The 21,268-nt window shown below is 32.5% G+C and overlaps 3 protein-coding genes across 3 annotated transcripts; all 3 read right to left on the reverse strand.

Annotated features, from left to right (window-relative positions):
* Nucleotides 1-312: 312 nt before the first annotated feature.
* LOC133171970 (uncharacterized) lies at nucleotides 313-7,851 on the reverse strand. Its single transcript, XM_061306764.1, has 3 exons — nucleotides 7,451-7,851; nucleotides 1,419-1,562; nucleotides 313-422 (listed from the first exon to the last, which is right to left on the reverse strand). The coding sequence occupies exons 1-3, from the start codon at nucleotides 7,792-7,794 to the stop codon at nucleotides 419-421; spliced, it is 492 nt and encodes a 163-aa protein (XP_061162748.1). The 5' UTR covers nucleotides 7,795-7,851; the 3' UTR covers nucleotides 313-418.
* A 5,442-nt stretch (nucleotides 7,852-13,293) lies between these two features.
* LOC133204923 (uncharacterized) lies at nucleotides 13,294-15,572 on the reverse strand. Its single transcript, XM_061340664.1, has 3 exons — nucleotides 15,274-15,572; nucleotides 13,855-14,151; nucleotides 13,294-13,508 (listed from the first exon to the last, which is right to left on the reverse strand). Exons 2-3 carry the CDS (start codon nucleotides 14,078-14,080, stop codon nucleotides 13,294-13,296), a joined length of 441 nt encoding a protein of 146 aa, XP_061196648.1. The 5' UTR covers nucleotides 14,081-14,151; nucleotides 15,274-15,572.
* A 1,008-nt stretch (nucleotides 15,573-16,580) lies between these two features.
* Nucleotides 16,581-17,279, reverse strand: LOC133204924 (uncharacterized). Its single transcript, XM_061340665.1, has one exon. It carries the CDS (start codon nucleotides 17,277-17,279, stop codon nucleotides 16,581-16,583), a length of 699 nt encoding a protein of 232 aa, XP_061196649.1.
* Nucleotides 17,280-21,268: the final 3,989 nt, after the last annotated feature.

Raw genomic sequence — 21,268 nt, forward strand, 5'->3', positions numbered from 1 at the left:
GGACTGAATTGAGTCCCTTTAACAAAAGATTATCTACATGAAAATCAAAGCTGGAAAAATTAGGGCGGGTGGTTCAAAGAAGAATAAAATGTGAAAAGTTCGACTAAAACAACGACAAGAAAAGCTCATTTGAGCCTTTGGGTAAGATGAGCTAATGAAACTTTAAGGAATAAAGTCGTTCAAATACATAATTCATATATATATATATATATATATATATATATATATATATATATATATATATATATATATATATATATATATATATATATATATATATATATATATATATAAATATAACATTGATGGAGCTTTTGTTTCCTCAGCCAAGCATCTTATTTTATTCACAGCATCATTTTCTAACAGGTGTATCCCTTTTTATTCTTTGTATCCATTTCATAATATTGCCTGTATCTTTCTACCTGAAATACACAAAATATTTTACATTAAAATTAGTTTAAAGATTATTTTGCTTATTTAATCAGTACAGATATATACCATGCCTGTATTGATAAAACCCTTTTCCTGACGCATATTAAGATTTAGAGTGATTGGATGTAACATTTGCATGAAATTTTCACTTCGCTTGAAATTTACTTTTTATACAAGGCGCGTAGTATCAGGGGTTGGGGTGGGATGCTCCCCCCACTTTTTTCTAAATATAATCTATTGCTATTAAAAATGTTCATTGAAAGGCTGAACCCCCCCCCCCCCCCCTTTATGGTAGCATAGTGAAGTGAAGGTAATTTTGTAAATAAATACATTATTAAATTGTATTAATAAAATTTGGTTGTTCATGGAAGTTGGAACCAAACCCCTCAAAAAGGATTTTTGGGTTTTGACAATTTTCCCTTTTCCCTTTTTTGCAGGTAGGTTTCATAATTTTTCTAGCTACCCTTTTCAACAACGATATAGATGGCTTTGAAAACCTGATCTAACTACTTAATTTTGATTTAAATGCTTATAGGATATGGGTTTTCATAAGAAATAACGCAAAAACAATATTCAGTGGATGTAGATATTCATAAATATCTTTCATGGCATTAAAATTTTAGCATGAATAAAGCATTTTGTAAAGCCCTTTAACACGTCGAAAATGTAAGCGGTAGAATCATATTTTACGAATACATGTTCAGTTTCTCAAAATTTTGTAAGATCTTCATAAAATTAACACTTCATATCTCATCATATTAAACATTTGAATTTTCTCTTCTGTCATTTATGAACAAGTAGAAATTTGAACTTGAATTTTCAATCCATACATCAATAAAAACATTGTAACTCAAAATTTGAGCTTTCATTTCAGTTTCAAAACTTAATGCTACACTATTTTAGCTTTGGCCTTATACTACATCTGTAGAAAGAATAAGATTTAATTATAGATGATATAAAATCAAATTATTTATTTCAAATCATACCACCATATGGGTATCCATTCATCTGATTCGGTATCAAAGATCATCTCCTGGTGGTCATCATTTCCGTAGTAATCATTATAGTAATAATCGTCCTCATAATCGTAATAATCATCATAGTCATCAGAATCCTCATGATAATGGGGACTGTTCAAAAGGAAAAGACTTTTGTTATGATCGTATTACATCCCTTTCCTATAAATATTTTTTTTTTTACTATGAAGGTCCCCAATGTAACCTTTTTAAGAGATGTATTCAGTATATATTGTAAAATCTTTATGAATCTTAACAAATGCATTTACATTTAAGATTTTTAAAACTGTTCCATTGCCATAGAAATGGCAAGACAAACTGTTTCTGACAATGAACGAGTTATTTAACGTGTACAGGAACAAAAATGCCGCAATGTGATCATTATGTATGTCTTTTGTATGAGGCGCCGCTTTGGTATTTATTGTCATTTACTGATATCACCTATTCGAATAGGTGAAATTACCTATTTTATTAAATGATATCACCTATTCAAAAAAGTGATATCACTTATTCGAATAGGTGATATCTCCTTTTCGAATTGGTGATATTACCTACTGGATATGAATAAGTGATATCACCTGTTTGTTTTGAATTGGTGATATCACTAGTTGGATTTGATGATATCACCTCTTTGCATTTCTTACAACATTAAATAACAAATACTCCCTTCTTCGAGATAATCTAGCTTCAATGCAAAGTAAAGGACGAAATGATAAAAGGCTTTCAAAAAGCAATCTCATTTCCTTAGCATTGATTCAAAATTGATGAAATTGATAACATCACATCTGTACAAACTTTTTAAAAGTTTAAAAACTTTCAAAAGTTTTAAGTTTAAAAAAAATATGAAGTATTTATGGATTTTTTTATACTTAATTTGAGCCATGAACCCAAATATTTCAGCATTGCATTTATCAAATAAACTGTAGATTTGCTGTAAGATCATTTTTTGGGCACAGAGAGGGGAGAATGCACTGTTTTTAAGTTCCAATGTATATGTACACAAAAAAGATTATAAAACGACCTGATTTGCATAGGAAAAACTAGATTTCCATTGACCCTTAGCAAATTCGGGCTGCCCTTTCCCCTGTTTATTGTCAGAGACATTTTAAACACCATATTTTATCAATCCCCGTGAAGTTATATAATTTTACTTGCAGCCAATTTGCTAAATTTTTTGATATTTTCTCTCTGTTATAATTATCTATCTGAAAAGAGACTGAACTTTTTACTTCCTGTATAGAGTAAATGAATGCACTATTTTCTTGGGAGCAGTTGTTATTTCAAACAAAATGGAATAAGGGATATCACCTATTTAAATGAATAGGTGATATCACCTGTTTAAATTGGTGATATCCCCTATTAGAATTGGTGATATCACATATTTAATTTGAATAGGTAATATTACGAGGGGTGATCAAAAAGTTCGCGATCTATCTCTATATTTACAAAACCACAATACAGATCAGAATGAAATTGGACACACATATAGTCATACAGATGTTCTATAAATAGCAGATGTTAAATAATGTTTTGCTCCGTGTTTGTGACGTCACAATGTGAAAATGACGTCAATATGTAGGTCACTTGTGACAAAAAATGGTTGACTCAGTCGTACTCGAGCAACGAACGGCTGTAAAGTTTAACGTATATCTTGGAAATGCCTTTGAAGTAGAATATGATAATTTGTACAAGGTTTATGAAGACAAAAAACTTGCCAGAAGTTCAATCATAATTGGATTGAATGTTTTAGGGAAGGTAGGGAGATGGTTAAAAATTATGTTTGTTCTGTTGCGCAGCGAAAGTAAGCCGGTAAAAAAATTGTCCTTAGTTGAGCAATTTGTTAGGAAAGATCGCCAAGTTACAGTAAGAAAAATAGTTGAATATCTGAGCAATAATACATTTATAAAATCCCTAAAATATCGTTTATTTCAGACTTTAAACATATGAGATATGAAAAAAGAAGGCACCCATACTTTTTCCACATTGGATAAACGAAGCTCCCGAGACAGAGGACTCGGGTTGTGGTGGTCACCATACTAATTCTGGGAAGGGATATCCTTATCCACCCATCCTATTGCCGAGATTTGGTCATTTCTGACAGATTATCTGTTCCTGTTATAAAAAATTACTTGCATGGTAAGAAATATAAGACTCGGAAAAATCTCTTAGCTTCTGTAAACGGACCGCTACAAAGCATGTCACGTGACCGCCTGGATGACGTGATTCGCGCATGGGCAGAACAATGCCAGTTGTGCATTAAAATCGGAGAGGACTATTTTAAAAAATAATGAACACTAAAACCTCATTTTATTTCTTTTAAGGTAGTAATTCAATTAGATCCCGAACTTTTTTTACCATCCCTCGTACCTATTCAAAAAGGTGATATCAACATTTCAAATTAAAATATATGATATTACAAGTTCGGAAAATGATATCACCCATTCAAAAAGATGATATCACCTATTCATTTTAAATAGGTCATAATACTTATTCGAATAGGCGATATCACCTATTCAGCTTTTTAATAGGTGATAGCACCTTATGGAAAAGGTGATATCACACATTCAAATAGGTGTTATTACCTTTTTGATTTGAATTGGTGATATTACTTATTCGAATATTCAAATCAAATATGTGATATCACCAATTCGAAAAGGTGATATCACCTATTTAAAAGATTATATCACTTATTCATTTTAAATAAATGATAATACTTATTCGAATAGGTGATATCACCTATTCAAATTATTTATGAAAGATCAACTGCTCTCAAGGCTGTACATGTACTGCATGCATTTACTCTACACAGGAAGTAAAAAGTTCAGTCTCTTTGTACATAATTATAACAGAGAGAAAAAATCAATAAATATAGCAAAACTGACTGTAGGTAAAATTTATATAACTTCACAGGGAACGATAACATATGGTATTTTAAAATGTGTCGGGCTAAAACACAGGGGAAAAGGGCAGCCCGAATTTGCTAAGGGTCAATGGAAATCTAGTTTTTCGTATGCAGATCGGGTTTTTCTATGGGTTTTTTTCTGTGTACATATATATTGTAACCATAAAACAGTGTCCCCTCCCCTCAATGTGCCAAAAATCAGCAAAACTACAGTTTATTTGATCAATGAAATGCCGAAAAAGTAGGGATTATGGCTCAAATTAAGAATAAAAAGTCTATAAAAACTTCATGATATTTTTAAAAAGTTTGTTCAAGAGTAATGTAATCAATTTCATTAAATCGGAATCAATTCTAAGGAATTACAATTGCTCTTGAAAACCTTTTAAAATTTCAGCCTTTACTTAATTTGCATTGAAGCTAGATTGTCTTGAGGAAGGAGCATTCATTATTTAATTTTGTAAAAAAAAAAATGCAAATTGGTGATATCATCAGTTCAAATTGGAAGTGGTATATCACCTATTCAGCTCGAATAGGTGATATCACCTATTCGAATAAGTGATATCACCTTTTCGAATAGATGATATCACCTGTTTAATTTGAATAAGTGATATCAACTATTTGAAGAAATGGCAATAAATACCAAAACGGCGCCTCATTGGGGATATCACTTAGTGGCGGTTAAATACCAAAACGGCCCCTCATACCATTACTTGCAATAGCATACATTCTAGTCTTAATCTTTTTTATCATTTGTTTCTTATTTCGATATTTTACTGATTATACATGTATATGTTTATGGCCAATTAACAAACAGGATGGCTTTCTAAAACATCAAGTAATTCTTTTTATTCAAATTGTAAGGAACTTTTGCTATATGTCCGAAAATTACATTAATGTACACTTTTAAAATCATTGACTTAAAAAGTAGGCACTCCGACGCAACTTAACCGGTACATAGATATTAAAAACAATTCTCTCTCTCTCTCTCTCTCTCTCTGGATAATATAAGGAAAAATGAAAAGAAATCTTTTTTAAAACATTGATACATTAGTCAAATCAGTATGGAAGCATTTTTACATAGCTACATTGATGTCGATTAAAGTTGTCAATTTATCATAAAAGACATTTGAAACATTTAATAAAAACAACAGATCATCGCTGTATCTTCAATTCATCTCAGATGAGCATTTTGATCCAATAGCCTCTTGATTTTTTAATTCTTAATTTTTTTTTTATCCAAAATGAGAAATATATCCCAAATAAAATCTACAAGGGGGTCATAATTCTAGGGGGGTCATTTTTTTTCACGTAGGGTATGCAGATTTTAAGGGTGATGCCACTTTTTCTACTGGATAAAAGGTCATTTTTCGACGTTGAATAATGACCGGGGGTCATTTTTCGATGTCAAATAATGACCCCGGTCATTATTCTATGGGGGTCATTATTCGTCTTGACACCGGCTTTAATTAATTTGTTTTTGTTTAAGGTACCTTGCGAGAGTTCTTCACTCACATAAGACGTCACCAATTACCGGTGAAAAGCTTTCAACTGCTAGATTCAATGTCTGCAGGCCTAATTATGACTTATTACCCAATACTTAATTTCAAACATCAATATAAAGTAGAGATGATAGACTTTCGATAAATTTTAAAAACTGTAGTTCTTTTGAGAATGCAAGGTATTATAAAATAAGTTTTGAAAAATTGCAATGCTAATGAATATCATAAAAAAATATAATTGGTGTATTTAAGTGCATTCAAAAAATTAAAATGCACATCCCTCGATCAAACGATAAATAGATAAACAGATAGATAAATTTATTAATAAATCATGATTTATTAACTTAAATATTAGTTTTATCAATATTCAATGTATACTTATTCCTTTTTTGACGGTTGGTTGTGCTCTGTTTGAACTAAAAATGCTCAGGTATAAGACATATTAAAATGATCAGTAAATTGAAATTATAACGCAATTTATGAAGCCATAACACACAGAAATTACGTCATTTTAAATAGAAATGTGATCACATAAGATCCAAATCATATTGAACACGTTTTCACCTAAAAATTACCAGATTTGAGATTTTTCGGACATTTTCATGACCCTTTGTGAACCTTGCTCTATAGAACCTTACTCGGCTTTCACGGCGATTAAGCAGTGACAAGGTTTTGTCGGGTGAAGGGATGGCTTAGGTGCTATTGTATCTCTCCTCCCCACTTCAAAAAATAATCGAGCATATAATTAAAAAAAATAAAATCATTTCTAATCTGTGTAATGCAATGCTGCTAGATTTTGTTAAATATACGAATGAAGCAACAACAAGTTTAAGAATACATTAAAACCCACCAACATCTAGAACCCAAACAATATTGGTCGTCCGCGTGATGCACTGGTTAGAGCGTCTGCTCTATAGTCACGGAGTAAGGAGTTGATCCTTACGTCGCGGGTTCGAATCGCGTGGAGACCGGTTCTTCGGATTAAAACGTATAAACCGAGATCGCGTGTCGCAGTAGATGCTGACAAAAAAAAGATCCCTCACTGCTCAATTGCCATGAGTGGTCTAAATTTGCAGCCCTACACCGGCAAGTGTGACGTTTCCATACGAGTGAAAAATTTTCGAGAGGGACTTTATTCAACAACAAAAAAAAAAACAAACAAAAAATAAATAAAAAATTAAAAAAAAAATTAAATTCTGGCTATGAGGAAGGGGTATCCCTTCCAGACCCTCCTTGCAACCAATTTTCAAGATCCTTGTGACGGCCCCGAGTGATAGTTTTTAAGCATGTCGACGACTACCGTTTCGGCAACCTACATTTTTTAAAAACCTGATACCCAGAAGATGAGTGTCTTTCACTTCTCTTGGCGAGCACTTGTGGAACGAATTCCACCTATGCTCTGAGTCTTATTGAACAAGAATCGAACCTGGATCTCCCAGTCACGAATCCAGGGTCCTTTCGCGACTGGTTCTCAAAGTTTGAACATTTATCTATGTTTAATAAAACAAAGCAAAGTCGCATTCATGTAAGAAAAATTATTTGATATTATCAAGAAATGATCAATTTTTATTTTGAGTCTTCCAAAAGCAAGTTACATATACCTGAGAACATTTACAACCACTTCCTCCTCCTTTGGGCATTCACGATCTTCAAATTTCAGAAAAGATTTCAGTTTTGTTGGAATTGGTAAATCTTCAATTAATGGCAAAATACTTTGACCATGAGATGAAAGCTGTTTTCGAATTCTACATCTGCAAAGGACTTGTAGAGTTGTTGGCTCATTCTCTATTTCGTTTAAAACATCTGTAAGAGTTGTCCTGTTTTCCTCAGTGATTCCTATTGTATAGCTGTATTCGTCGACGTTAAAACTGCAGTTAAAATGTTCTTCATTTTCAAATTCTCTGATCCAACTCTTTTCTGTATCTATGTTCCAGCCACAGCGCATCAAAAATTTGATGGATTCAAATAATCCATAAGATGCAAGGCGTCTTAGACATTTCAAAGGAAAAACTCTGAAACAAAGCAAATCCATCTTTTTAGATACATACGATAAATTTCTTTTTTTAAAATCCCGAATTATTATTTAGAAATCAGATCAAAATTTAAAGCAACAACAAAAAAGGGACATTAAAAATATTCTGGAAATGAAATTCTGCTTTTTGTGAGAAAAAGAACTGATCGAGACCCATAAAGCCAAGAAAAGTTCTACAGGTATCTCTCACAGAATGTGCACTTTGAGGCTTACATCTTATTTAAAACATTGTGTTAAGATTGGACAGTATAAGGTAAACCTTTTAACAGAGATGTTGCCTATTAAAAATTGTTTTTGTAATGTATTCTATCGGATAAAGCTATTTTTAAACTATAAAATCTGTTTCTTTGGTACATTTACTTGACAGTTTGATGCATGGTTAATCACTATTATTACGGATATATCTGATGGGAAAATGGTTCACACCACACCAGGAAATATGTAGAAATCAGGGGAAGATTCTATAATTCTCTGAATCAAAGGATCCAGATAATTTGATACGAAACGGGTTATCTAAAAATACGGAAGCTAAGTACAGATCTTACACCTTTTCATAAAGTACATGTACCTCTAGATATAAAAATGATATTCAGATAAAGCAAGGAAATATGATGTGATGTGCAATAGCGAAAATCATGTCTCATTTTTATTTATCTATTATTTACAAGTCTACCTGATCATTAAAGCGAAGAAAGTACTTTTTGTATTATAAAATAAAAAATCTTGCACAATTCTCTTCTATTGAACTTTCAAATACATTATTTACAGTGATTAATTATCAAAAGTGAATGGAAAAGGGGAATAACTTCTCTGAGTAGAATACAAATTAATGGAGCCCTGCCCAGGACCAGAACACTTGACCAAACGGTCCAGATGTTCAAATTCTGGTAAAAATATCCTTGCTATTTAAAACTTTTACTCTGTTTGTCTCCGATATGCCCAGAACCAGAGAAGAATTTCAAGGTACAATGCATTTACACTATAGATTCAACGCAGCCCTACCCTAACACCAGAACCCATGACCCAGGGTCAAGAAATTCACAAATTTGGAAGAGGTACCATCATCATCATAACAATGCACTTAGTTGAAGACTTTCAAAGAATTAACACATTTACACTATATTATCAATAGAGCCCCACCCCATCCCCCTCCCCTGTACCCTGGGAAACACCAGTTTTAAAAATCTTGTAAGAAGCATCCTTGTTCATCATAACTATGCATTTTGTTTTATCTGCTCAACACTAAGTAGCAGACATTATTATTCAATAGAATCAATGTAATTAATGCATTTTCACTACATTATCAATACAGCCTCACCCTTACACCAGAACATCTGACCCACGGGCCATGAAACTCACAAATCTGGAAAAAGCACGCTTGCTCATCATAACTATACACTTAGTTTCTTTGCTTTATAACTAGAAGCAGAAAAAGTATTTTCAAAAAAATTATGCTTTTTCACCATATAATCAAAAGACCCACCCCCCTTTTCACCAGAACCCCCGACTCTTGGGCAATGAATTTCACAATTTTGGAAGAGGAAGCCTTCACTATTATAACCATGAACTTAGTTCGTTTAAATAATCTCAAGGAGTAGAGAAGAAGATTTTCAAAGAATTAATGCAGTTTCACTATTTAATCAATAGAGCCCCGTCCGAACACCAGAACCCCTGACCCAGGGGCTATGAAATTCACAATTTTGGTAGAGGCAGCCTTCCTCATCATAAGTATGTATTTAGTTAGATTGTTTAATACCCAAGAGCAGAGAAGAAGATTTTCAAAGAATTAATTCATTTTCACTACATAATCCACAGAGCCCCTCACTAACACCAGAACTCTTGACCCAGGGGCTAAGAAATTCACAATTTTGGGCGAGGAAGCCTTCCTCATCATAACTATGTACTTAGTTTGTTTAATATCAAGGGGAAGAGAATAAGAATTTCAAAGAAATATTGCACTTTCACAATATAATCAATTAAGCCACGCCCTTACACCAGGACTCCTGAACCTTCCTTATCATAACTATATGCTTAGATGGTTTGTTTTATACCCAGGAGAAGAGAAAAAGATTTTCTATTGCACTTTCACTATATGATCTATGTACACCCGAACTAGCACCAGAACCCCTGACCCTAGGACCATGAATTTCACAATTTTGGTAGAGGGTTCAATGTTTATTACAATCATGCTAACAGTTTAGCTGCTTGATGTCCAGGAGTAAAGAAAAAGATTTTTAAAAATTGCAGGGACCACGAATTTCAAAATTTTTGTCCCTCTTCAACCATATATGCTTTATACCAAAATTTGTTGAAACTGGTTTACGGTTCCAGAGAAGAAGCTGAAAATGTTCAAAAGTTTACGACCGTCGCACGACGCACACAGGACGACGACGGACAAAAACGGATAGCAATATGTCACCTGAGTGACTCGGGTGACCTAAAAATGCAGAAGAATTTCCTTAAAATTTAATTTATAAACATGAATTGCGAATCTTAAAAATATATGAGGAGTTCCATGAAATTCATTGTGTCAGTAAAATTAAAACGTTTCTGTTTGACCTTTTTCTTTCTGTTGTTTTCGGTTTAACTGGTACTAGCTAATAAGTTAAGTAAATGTCCAATAAGTTACATAATGGAACATATTTCCTAACTTATTTGACACATACAGATAACTTATTGGATTGTTATAATATTTCTAAGGGCCCTCAACTGGAAATAACAATTGAGATTGTTATTTCTGGGATTACATAACTAACATGTTTTAAGCCAGATGTCTGGCAGGCAAACTGATAATAATGAACAGTGTGTCTTCCATAATTTTTTTTTACAATTCAAGGCCCCTTGGAAAAGAGTTCAGGAACTAGGACTAAGCTAAGCTGGTCATATACTGAGGTAATTTTTATACTCTTATTTATTTCTTCTTGACATCCTAAAGAGAAAATCGTTTTATTCTATTAAAAACATTTACGGATTCTAATAGTTTTTGTAAGACTATTTTATCGCTCTTGTTGTAGGCTTTTCCCCCTTAGGAGACCCCTTTATTTCTTCTTATCATTAATACACATGTCCTCAAGATAACGTCAGTCTCCATCTTTACTTTTGGTTGTTATCATTGTTTACAATTTTCTATTGCTTCCACCCTCCCCATCTCCTTATGTAATAAAAGTTTTTCAGTGTCGACTTTGATGTTGCACTATTTTGATACTGTTTAGATTTGAAATACACATTATGTTTAATGTACATTTTTTGTACCATGAAATATGGAGATAACGAACAGTATTCAAGCTCAAAGTCCATTCAGACAACACAAATCGGGAGCAGAGGCAACACGGACCTCAGAAAACATCAGAGGTGGGTTTAGGTGCCATGGAGGAGAGAGTAACCCTTGCCGACCGGTCACACCTACCGTGTGCTCCTTGTCATAGTCGGGAAAAACGGAAAATCCGTAGACAATTCATTGTGTAAATAATGGCCTAACAATCAATATGAAAAACGTCACTAAGCATTTGACTTAATGATAAGTTGTATTAGCTGACAAGGTCATTGTATCGACCATAAAACATGTGAAATGATGACTTCAAACGAAACTGTTGATATCCTTGTTTCATCAACTTGTTTGTCAATAGCTTGCCTCGTTTTAGAAATTGTTCATAGGTAGAGTATGCTCTTGCGTATTGAATCTACTGGGAGACAAGAAACCCATATACAGGTGATAAGGGAATATTGCTACATAAGTAAGGGAAATTGACGATTGAAAAATTGAAGTCATCACGTTTATCATAAAGCTTTGTTGTTAGGTTACCATAAAAGTCTTTTTGTAGTAAAATATCCAAATATGAAACAGATGTGTCAGACTCTTTGGTATCTTCTATTTCAAGCTCACTGGGATATTTCGAATGGAAGTAACTATTGTTAATTGATAATACGTCATCGATATATCTAAATGAGTTGAAGGCCATAGCAGGTATTTTCTTCTTCTCATGTAGAATAAATTTTGCTACATATGAATAACAAAATAAGTCTGTGTAACGGCATTGCATAATATTGTTAACTGTTGATTTTATGATGGTTTTTACTACACGTTTTTGTTTATATTACATACTGTGCTTGATTGTGCTTGGTATTGTCAATTATACTATGTTTTGATATATTTTTGTTGTTGCGTCATTTATTAAGTAATAAATGACCATTCAACTTCCAACTTTGCATTTTCATTTGTGTCAAACAAAGTACCTCCACATCAGGTATCCGTAAAAACATCTTTATAATTATGGATCTTTCGCTATCTGTAAATGAAATTCACAAGCCATGGGTCCATGAATTATGCTCTAAGGTGAATAATTCTATTTTAAAATGAGTCGTGTTAGTAATAAACATTTTTTCCCAAAATAAAATGTGAAAGTAAAACCTTTCTGAATTCCTGGTTAAGGCATCCAGAGCCAAATATTGTTCTATTATATACAATTATGGACTCTTTTGGTGGTGAATATGGTTTGTTATTCACCAGAAAAAAAAATCAATATTGACCTCGGCTTCGCCTCGGTCAATATTGATATTTTTCTGGTGAATAACAAACCATATTCACCACCGAAAGAGTCCATAATTGTTTTATTATATAGTCCGGATTCGAATAAATAAGACATTGAAGGCTGTATGATGATACCACTTCCATTTACGAACTTCTGTCGTAGAAATTTTTTTTAAAAAAATTACAAATTATAACTTTCGTGTTTTCCTTTTGCTGTTTGTAAGACGTCGTAATGTTTAGAAAATAATCCTGCGATAGGCTTGGCATATGTTTTCCTGCTCAGATACACAGCTGGCTCCGGCCGTTGTAACCATTGTTTACAACGTTGTTTGAGGTGTTGATTGTGACGTCAAAATGCCGCTGCACGCGCACCGACCCTCCGGTGAATACGGCTTCAAAACCAGTGAATATGTAGTGTTATGAACTGTTCGCGTTTGTATAGATTATAAATAGACTATATAATAATAAAAAATATTGACAATTCTTTAATTCCGGGAGTCTTTTAAAACTGTACTGTGATTGTTTACCTTCTCCTTCGTAAAACATCCAAGTGATAGATGCGAGTGGTGTAATTAGAATTGAAAAAAAGTCAATTTGAAAGAGAATTTTACAGACTTAATCTAAGCAATAGACTTTTCAATAGTTCAAAAGGCTAGCTTCCAGAACAGCTAAACTTTGTGTTCTATTTGTCCCTGGGTAGTAGACTATCATTATTGTTTTTTTTTAATGCTTAGAAGTATTATGTAGAAATACTCATTATTTTTTATGGCTCGTCGACCTCTTGTTCAAAACTCGAAATGGTGATTGTTCAGGAGCCAGTGAATTAGAAAGGAAACCACCTTCGTCATTCTCAAAAGGCTGCCAACAATAAATAACATATTTCATTACCCAGGCTGTTTATTCATCAAATCTGCCCCGGCAACGAAAAGTTGAAAAACGCCCTTTACGTCAAACGTGAGATTATGTTGATGCATGCTGGTGTAAGTTTTGCTACTAGTTTTTCCAAGGGCATCAATATGATCGAAGACATTACTAATGTCCAACTTTACAGGATATTTTAGGAGTATTCCTAAACATCTAAATTCTCTGTCCCTCATGCCTGCAAATAAAAGCATTGACACACAATCATTTCACGGATTCACTTTTGAAATAAACTTAATTGAATTGTACCATCCTTAATGAAAGTTTCAATTTCATATGGTTTCCAACGGCATCAAAATACTCTACTCATGAAATAAAGATTTTTAGTGATTTTATGATATCTAACTTTTCTATATTATAAAGTATGAAGAACATAAAATAAAATTTGACTTCACACAATCTTTTTGCAAAGATAATCTCTTCCAACCACCTCATATCCACCGTAGGGAGGAGTAATTATTATTTCTGCTTTTATAAACACTTTTTTCTTACTGTATATGATCTTAGATATAAAAAAAACTTACCTAACTGACAAGCATAATCCAACGGAGACCTACATAAATGGTCAATAAAGTTAGTATTGGCACCAACTCTTACTAGTTCTTCCGCCAATTCAATACAATTTCTCTCGATAGCAACTGAAAGAATGGATTGTTCTTTTTCTGACATTTCGTTTGGATCAGCACCACACTCTAACAATCGTTTTCCTAACTTAAGCCACATGTCATCGTTTGAAGCTATCTGCACCATAGTCCATAAGCAGTTGTCACCAGGTTTAGCTCCAAAGTCAAGAAGATGAAGAGCAGCTTTGCATCTCGAACCTTTGATATCAGAAAAATTTATGCATGTCAGCTCCAACAGAACTCCAAATTATATACTACCTAAATCTGAATGCAGCATGTTCTGATGAAAAAAGTAATTGTGCATAACTTATACTGATGAATTCATGATAGATACAAATAATATCTTTGTTTTGTTTTGTTTTTGTTTTTTTTTTTGGGGGGGGGATGTCTTAATTAATGTTAATAACACCTTCACGGAAGAAACTGATGCCTGATACTTGCGATATGTACATCAATTTGAAATAAAGATATATAAATACAGGTGCCCTCAAAATATTCAAGTCAATTAAGGGTATATTCGTCATCTGCAATCATCATCGATGCATGATTGGAAGATGAATGCAATCATGTCTCTTAAAAAGGACTTTGGAATCTAGTCCACTTTATTTTTGACTACGTTTTGGCTTAGTTAGCTACAATTTTTTTGTTACGAATTCAAAATGCCATTTCACGCAAAACCTGTTAATTGTGAAGGATTAGGGGGAAACAGAAAATATGAAGAAAGATCAAATAAAGTTGGTTTTTTCGAAGTTTATTCCTCTATTTTTACATCACAGTGTACTCAGATATACTTGTATTTATATATTTTGCTGAATTATAGTAACAAAAAGGTTACCAATATAAGCAGCATCAAACACATTGTAATATATCAAATGCTAAGTTTTAAACAATGCTCATTGTAATGTTGAATGTTTTATTCGATCCTCTTCTTACAAGAGTCTGATAGGCTACATATATTGTATTTCAAAACTATGTGGACCAAAAATGTGAGGATGAATTTCGTTTATATAACACATAGAGAGAGATTTTGTATCGAAGCGTACATGCCAATCTAGGAAGTTTCTAATTATATTTATTGACGTTTAATCAAAAGATCTCAGATTTCAGTTTGAAGTCACTGTGCTTTGAGGTTCCGATTCTTTTGATCTTTTTTTTTTTTTTTATATTTTGTTGTTTTTTTTCAATTAAGTCGAAAAAAGTTTTATTTCATGCGTCAAAATGTGTCACTTTTTTCAGCTTTCTGTTGTTATACACGTTTAATGATCAATGAATTCATACATAGCATTTTTTACAAGTGTTTAACTTTAAAAAAAACATTACCTTGTTTCAAAATGTTTTGAAGCACTGAAAATCCTTTCTCATCAACATGATTTGGATTTGCGCCGTGCTGCAAAAGAATTCGAACATTCTCTTCTGTTCGAAATGGACCTGTGCATGCATTAGTAAGCAGGGAAGTTTCACCGTCTTTGTAAAAATTAGCATTGGCACCTTTCTCTAAAAGGAGTAAAAGATCTTTCTTTTCATTTTTGCTGCACTTCAAAATGAAATCCAACGTAGAAAAATTATAATGTTTTTCAATATCTTCTACGGTGATCTCTGCATCCAAGACACCATATAACTGATCTGTGAATAAAAGTACATGTGGCTGTGTTTTAGAATAATGTGGAGTGATAGTAAAAAGTAATACTGAACATATAAGAATCTTATTATTAAATTTGTTAAGGTTGTTACATGTAAGATTTATGAGTTTGTTTATATATTGCTGAAATTTTGATTAGGGTTTGGGTGTCCAAAATGTTCGTGGTTAATTGTGTATTTTGTCATTTTAAATGATTTTAAATACATGTATATCTTGTATACCAAAATATTTGCCATAACATCCCAAGTCAAATAAGTTCTTTTTTTCAATATTTGAATGTGAAGTGAATGAAAAAATCACACTTATAAAAAGTTATGAAGACCTTTTATCGAAACCTTTTAAGACATCCCGTATATATGGCGATACTTTGATTTTCCCTTATCTAAACCAGGGGAAGTGGAGGGTGCTGTCAAAACGTCTTTATTATATCAATTAAAACCAAATTGCTTGAGGTTTGATGAATTATAACATTCATGCGTTTAACTTCATTTATACGAACATTTTTCTTCATGAAGAATTGACAAATCAATTGAAAACATACATTGTTGTGTGGCCTTAGCCGTAAAGCACAACTTTACAAGAATGACGATTTACAGTATCCCGAAGCTTCATAGTAGGTACATATGTATATAAATTTCTAAGAAAATCTTTTTATCTGTAAAACTTTGTTACTGTATTGTCATCCCTCCTTACATTAACAAAACCGTAATCCTGGTGGTTTTTTAGGATAAAAATTGACTTGATCATGCTTGAAAGGTTATATCAGGAACCAGTTTTGTTTTTCTTCAGAAGATATTTTGAATTTCTTTCATTAACATAACAATGTAAACTTTTCAAGAATCCTCTAGTATCCACCCAGCCCATGGGTCGTGATTTGTTTAACAGCTGGGAAATTTTGCAGAATAATTTGACATGTTTTGAATGAAATTGGACAAGTATCACAGGAGAAGCTCAAATAGAGAAATATTAGAAATTAAGAACAGAAAAGCTAAATACTAGACAATAAAACTCTCTGATCAGACATAATCATGTAAAACAAACGAGTCAAACCTATTGTTTTTAACATGGAGAAAACTGTTCTTCCAGACTTGTCTATCCAGCTTAAATTTGCTCCAGCGCGTACAATTCCTTCTATCGTCTTTCGGTCTGCAAAATTTTTAAATGCCAGCATCAGAACTGACTGTCCATTTTTATCGTATACATCATTTGCATTTCCTCCTCTTTTAAGTAAATTCGGAAGAAGAGATGGTATTTGTATCGCTGAGAGGCAGGTACAACTGATAGTTCCTAACTGAGTACTTTTACCAACAAATGTAACGTCGGCTCCCTGCCCAATAAGATAATCTGCAAGTCGTTTTTTGCCAATTTCAATAGCTTGAAAAAGAAAAGAAACGCCCTCTGGTGATGTTCTATTTATGTTAACTTTTCCACTGCTAAGTAACACACTTATTACTTTGATATTATTTGTTTCTGACGAACTCAATAAAAAATACCAAAATTGGCTATTGAGAACAGTTTCACTTTTGTCAAATTCCTCCAGAGTTAACAAAAATTTCACAACATCAGCTTGTCCAGCTTTGCATGCGACGTGGAATATGTTATTACATTTTTCAAGATCTAGACAGTCCGCACCTTGTTCCTGTACTATGAAGCGGAGTCCTTCAACAAAACCTTGTTCTGATGCCATACGGACGATTGTGCGAATATGATAAGGTTTTATGTTCACATTTTGATTCCATGTCTTTCGAAAATTGTCGATATCTTTCTCACAAATACATTTATAGAATATATGCATCCAAATTTGTCCGCTCATGTTTACACGGTAGAATTTGTTAGTTGTATGTGTGTCTACGTGAACAGGTGCATATTGACAACACCGTTATGTAATCTTTTAAAATGCACTTGAGTATTGAATTTCTTTTCCCCGTTAAAAAGTATATTTAAACAGCCCGTGGAAATTTGTTATTCAATCTGAACATATTTCGAAGTCATAGGCGGAAATTGTTATTTTGCTTAGCTCCCTTTCTGCAGTTGCACAATTTTTCATCGGTTGTTAATAATGTACATGTATATATGCTATCTCAATTCAGTCTGGAAATATTTGACTAAGGTGACCTCCATGGTCAATCAAACTCTTATCAAGATCTAGAGATAAAAAAAGATTGTCTTTTTTGTTCCCAATAAAATGTTCATACAGAATAAAATTAATAATGTTTCACATTTCATTACCCACACTGTTTAAGCTTCAAATCTGATTCTGGCAATCAGGTCATTCCAAGTTTTTTCTATGTTTAGCGTCCGCGTGCACCTTGGTTTTTGAACCCAATATCAGAAAAAAAAACAAAATCAGGAGACCCGAAATTGATTATTCTAGTCGAAATCTTTGAATTCTATCATTTCCTGTAATGATCTGTCTACAATTTTTCATATTTGGTATATTTTAAGCATTTAGTACCTTGATTTTGTTAAAGTATAGATCTAGAAAGGAGAAAAATATATTTTTTTGAAATCAAATCATTTGATTCACATTACTTTTATTACTATGAAGTCTGTTTTCTTTTTTGGTCTGTGTGTTTTTTGCGAATAGCTAGGTAGGTTATTGAAAGATGGGTGGACGCTAAACATAGAAAAAAAACTTGGAATGGCCTCACCTGCAATTTATTTTAACGTATTTTTCAAAATACGTTTCTCTCTCCCCTCCCCCGAAAATATATTACAATTCTTTGGAAAACATCCACTTCCTAAGGCTAGGTCGAACAATCATATCTTTTTAATATCAGTAAACTCTTTAAAATTGTTCTGTATTTATGTATCTTTTATATCACTACAGAACTACCCTACCTAATTTATTTACATCTTAAGACAGAAGAATGGACAACTTTACCTTTGCATAAGCTCTTGTCTTTTCTTTTATCTATTCAGTGATGAAGGAAAACTTTTAAAAAACAAATTATGCTCAGGTTATAGCCAATAAAGAATTTATGGTTTGCCAAATACTAAAGCTAAAGCAAGATTAAAACAGTATTTAATCTTTATATTAATGCAATAAGTATTTTGATAGTCCAGTTACCCATTAAATTGCTTATTTCTTTCCATCACTAAAACATCGTTCATTGAATAAAAAGTCTGTAAAACTGTTTGCCATGTGTTGCCACCTTTGTGATGTTTAATAGTTTGTTTGAAATTCTCAAAAGTATTATTAACAATGCAATATAATTTTAACAGACACAAAATAAAGATACATGTATGAAAGATAATCCAATTTTGTAAAGAGAGATAATCCAAATTTCCAGTAATTAAAACTAAGACTTAACAGAAAAATCATGAAAATTGGTCTAAAAACGCCACTAACTTATCATACAATCTACAATAGAATAATACAAAAAATATTACAGAAATACGGTGTCTTAAAAATCTAATTGAAAAGGATAGGTTCACAAAGATATCAAAATTAATTAGTTTAGATAATTAATGTAAGAGAAATTGCAATCCCACAATCCCACCAAAGTTATACCAAGTAAATGTACATTTATCCCAATCTTGAAGCACATTAACACTTTACAAATGAAATTTTGATTTGGGCAAAACACATTATAAACCATTTTGATACACCACTAAATGAAGTTTCTCAAAAAGGAGGCTATTACTAATTGCAGCAACTGGAGAGAGACTGTTTTATCAAATATCTCAAAAGCGGGAGAAATGAAAACTTATGATTTAAAAAAAAAAACAACACTTTCTAGCTTTTTAAGTAATTGAAAGCAAATTAATATACAAAACTTCACCTATCACAATGTGCATGCCAAATGGCAAGAAACACAACTATAGAATTTGTAACAATTTTTGCCGCGCAAACATTCCACATTCATGTTCATGACTTATGGTTAGTTAATTTTGAACATTGAACTGCGTTGTTTATATTATAAATTAATAGGCTTAAAGTTCATTTACATGTGTTTTCTTTTATCAAAAAAAGGTTCATGTAAGCCAAAAAGAATCAAATCGATATTCTTATGTGACGTTACCGCAACGTTGACGTCAAAGCATGAAGACAAAATATGTGTTATCGGATTTCAATTTTTATCACGATCATTTTATGTCAAAGAGTGCTGGGAAGTTCTGTCAGAACAATTTTCCACATTTGTACTTTGTTGCTGAATAAAGCCAATCTTTTGAACAGAAACATCCTTAATAGAAATATTGTTTTTCTTCGCATCGTGTTAAAGAAATACCTAACGTCTTCATGGAAAGAAATCCTGAGTATAATTTCTTTATTTCGAATTTCCTGAGAATGTAGCTCCATTCTATTACTTTAACGATAAAAATGTTATTAAATATGTTATCTCATATTTCTAATTATTGTCTAGAGGAAATTTTTGACATAAAGTAGCGAAGAACGGGCATTTCCAAAAGATCATAAATCAGCTATGTTATTTTCAATCATTTTAAAATAAACAAATGTGCCATTATGGCAGTATAGAGAATATTTAAAATATTACAACTGCTTAAGTACAATATTTAAAATATGACAACTGCTGTCATTTTTAAATCTTGTATTTACTGCCAACTGCAAAATTTTATATTTTATATCTATATTTTCACAGATAATTAGGGCATCATTGGGAAAGTACTCAGACAGTGTCAACCAAAACGTACTCGTGTGTCCATATTTTGGTCAGATGGTCAGAATCCATCATTCGGTGAGTAAATAACTTGCCAAATAAAGCCATAACAATGTTTTTAATGCCAAATGCCATATCCTATACTCATATACAATGATAAGAGGCCCAGGGCTTCAAAGATCAATGGATTCCTTTGCTAGATACTGTTCTTTATGAGAAGAATGAAAAAAGAAAGTTTTCGAAATATTGCCATAAAATATTAGACCCTGTATTATTGTCTCTTCCTACCCCAAAGTTGAATTCCTACTGCATGGGGATACTGAATGTCAACATGACATATGTTTTCCTATATATACTACCATAATGAAAATATTCTGCTTTAAGCCCCACCCTACCCCTAACATCCATAATTTTAACAAACGTGAATACACATGAATTAGAAATGTTTGTTCATCAACGATTTAGTGTTACCATGCTAGCCTTTAATACTTTCTTTTTAATTTTCTATATTCCCATGTAAACTTTTAATCCCTGTTCTAGTCTTACCTTGGTCCCAGTGACCATTATTTCTTTTCCGTGCCTTGTAGTATGCATTTGGCCATTCAACAAATGACATAACTTACAGCAGTCACTGGCAGTAAACTGAGTTCACCTCCAATTACTTCACCCCGGGAACCTGAATCTGAACTACCTAAGGGTGCATATGTTTGCTTGATAATATGATTAGTCAAGGCCTGTTGTTCTTAAAAAGATTTTAAAAGAATTTATCCCTTCAAAAATGATGCCTATTCTAATTCAAGCTACTCTACACAGAGGCCATGATTTGAACATATTTGAATCTACACTACCTTAGAATGCTTGCATATTTATTTTACTAAACGTTGTTCTGCTATTTTTGAGAAGACGGTTTTGAAGATTTTTAATCCTGTTCATTCTCATGTAAAACTTAAATCCCTTATATAAATTTCTGAAAAAATGATATGCTTCAATAAACTCGTTTATTTAAACCACAATGACACGTTCCAATTAAAAGAAGACCGTGGAGCATAGTGGT

Source organism: Saccostrea echinata, unplaced genomic scaffold (genome assembly GCF_033153115.1).
Source record: "Saccostrea echinata isolate AGI-Se365-2 ecotype Australia unplaced genomic scaffold, CSIRO_AGI_Sech_v1 ptg000054l, whole genome shotgun sequence".
NCBI lineage: Eukaryota > Metazoa > Mollusca > Bivalvia > Ostreida > Ostreidae > Saccostrea > Saccostrea echinata.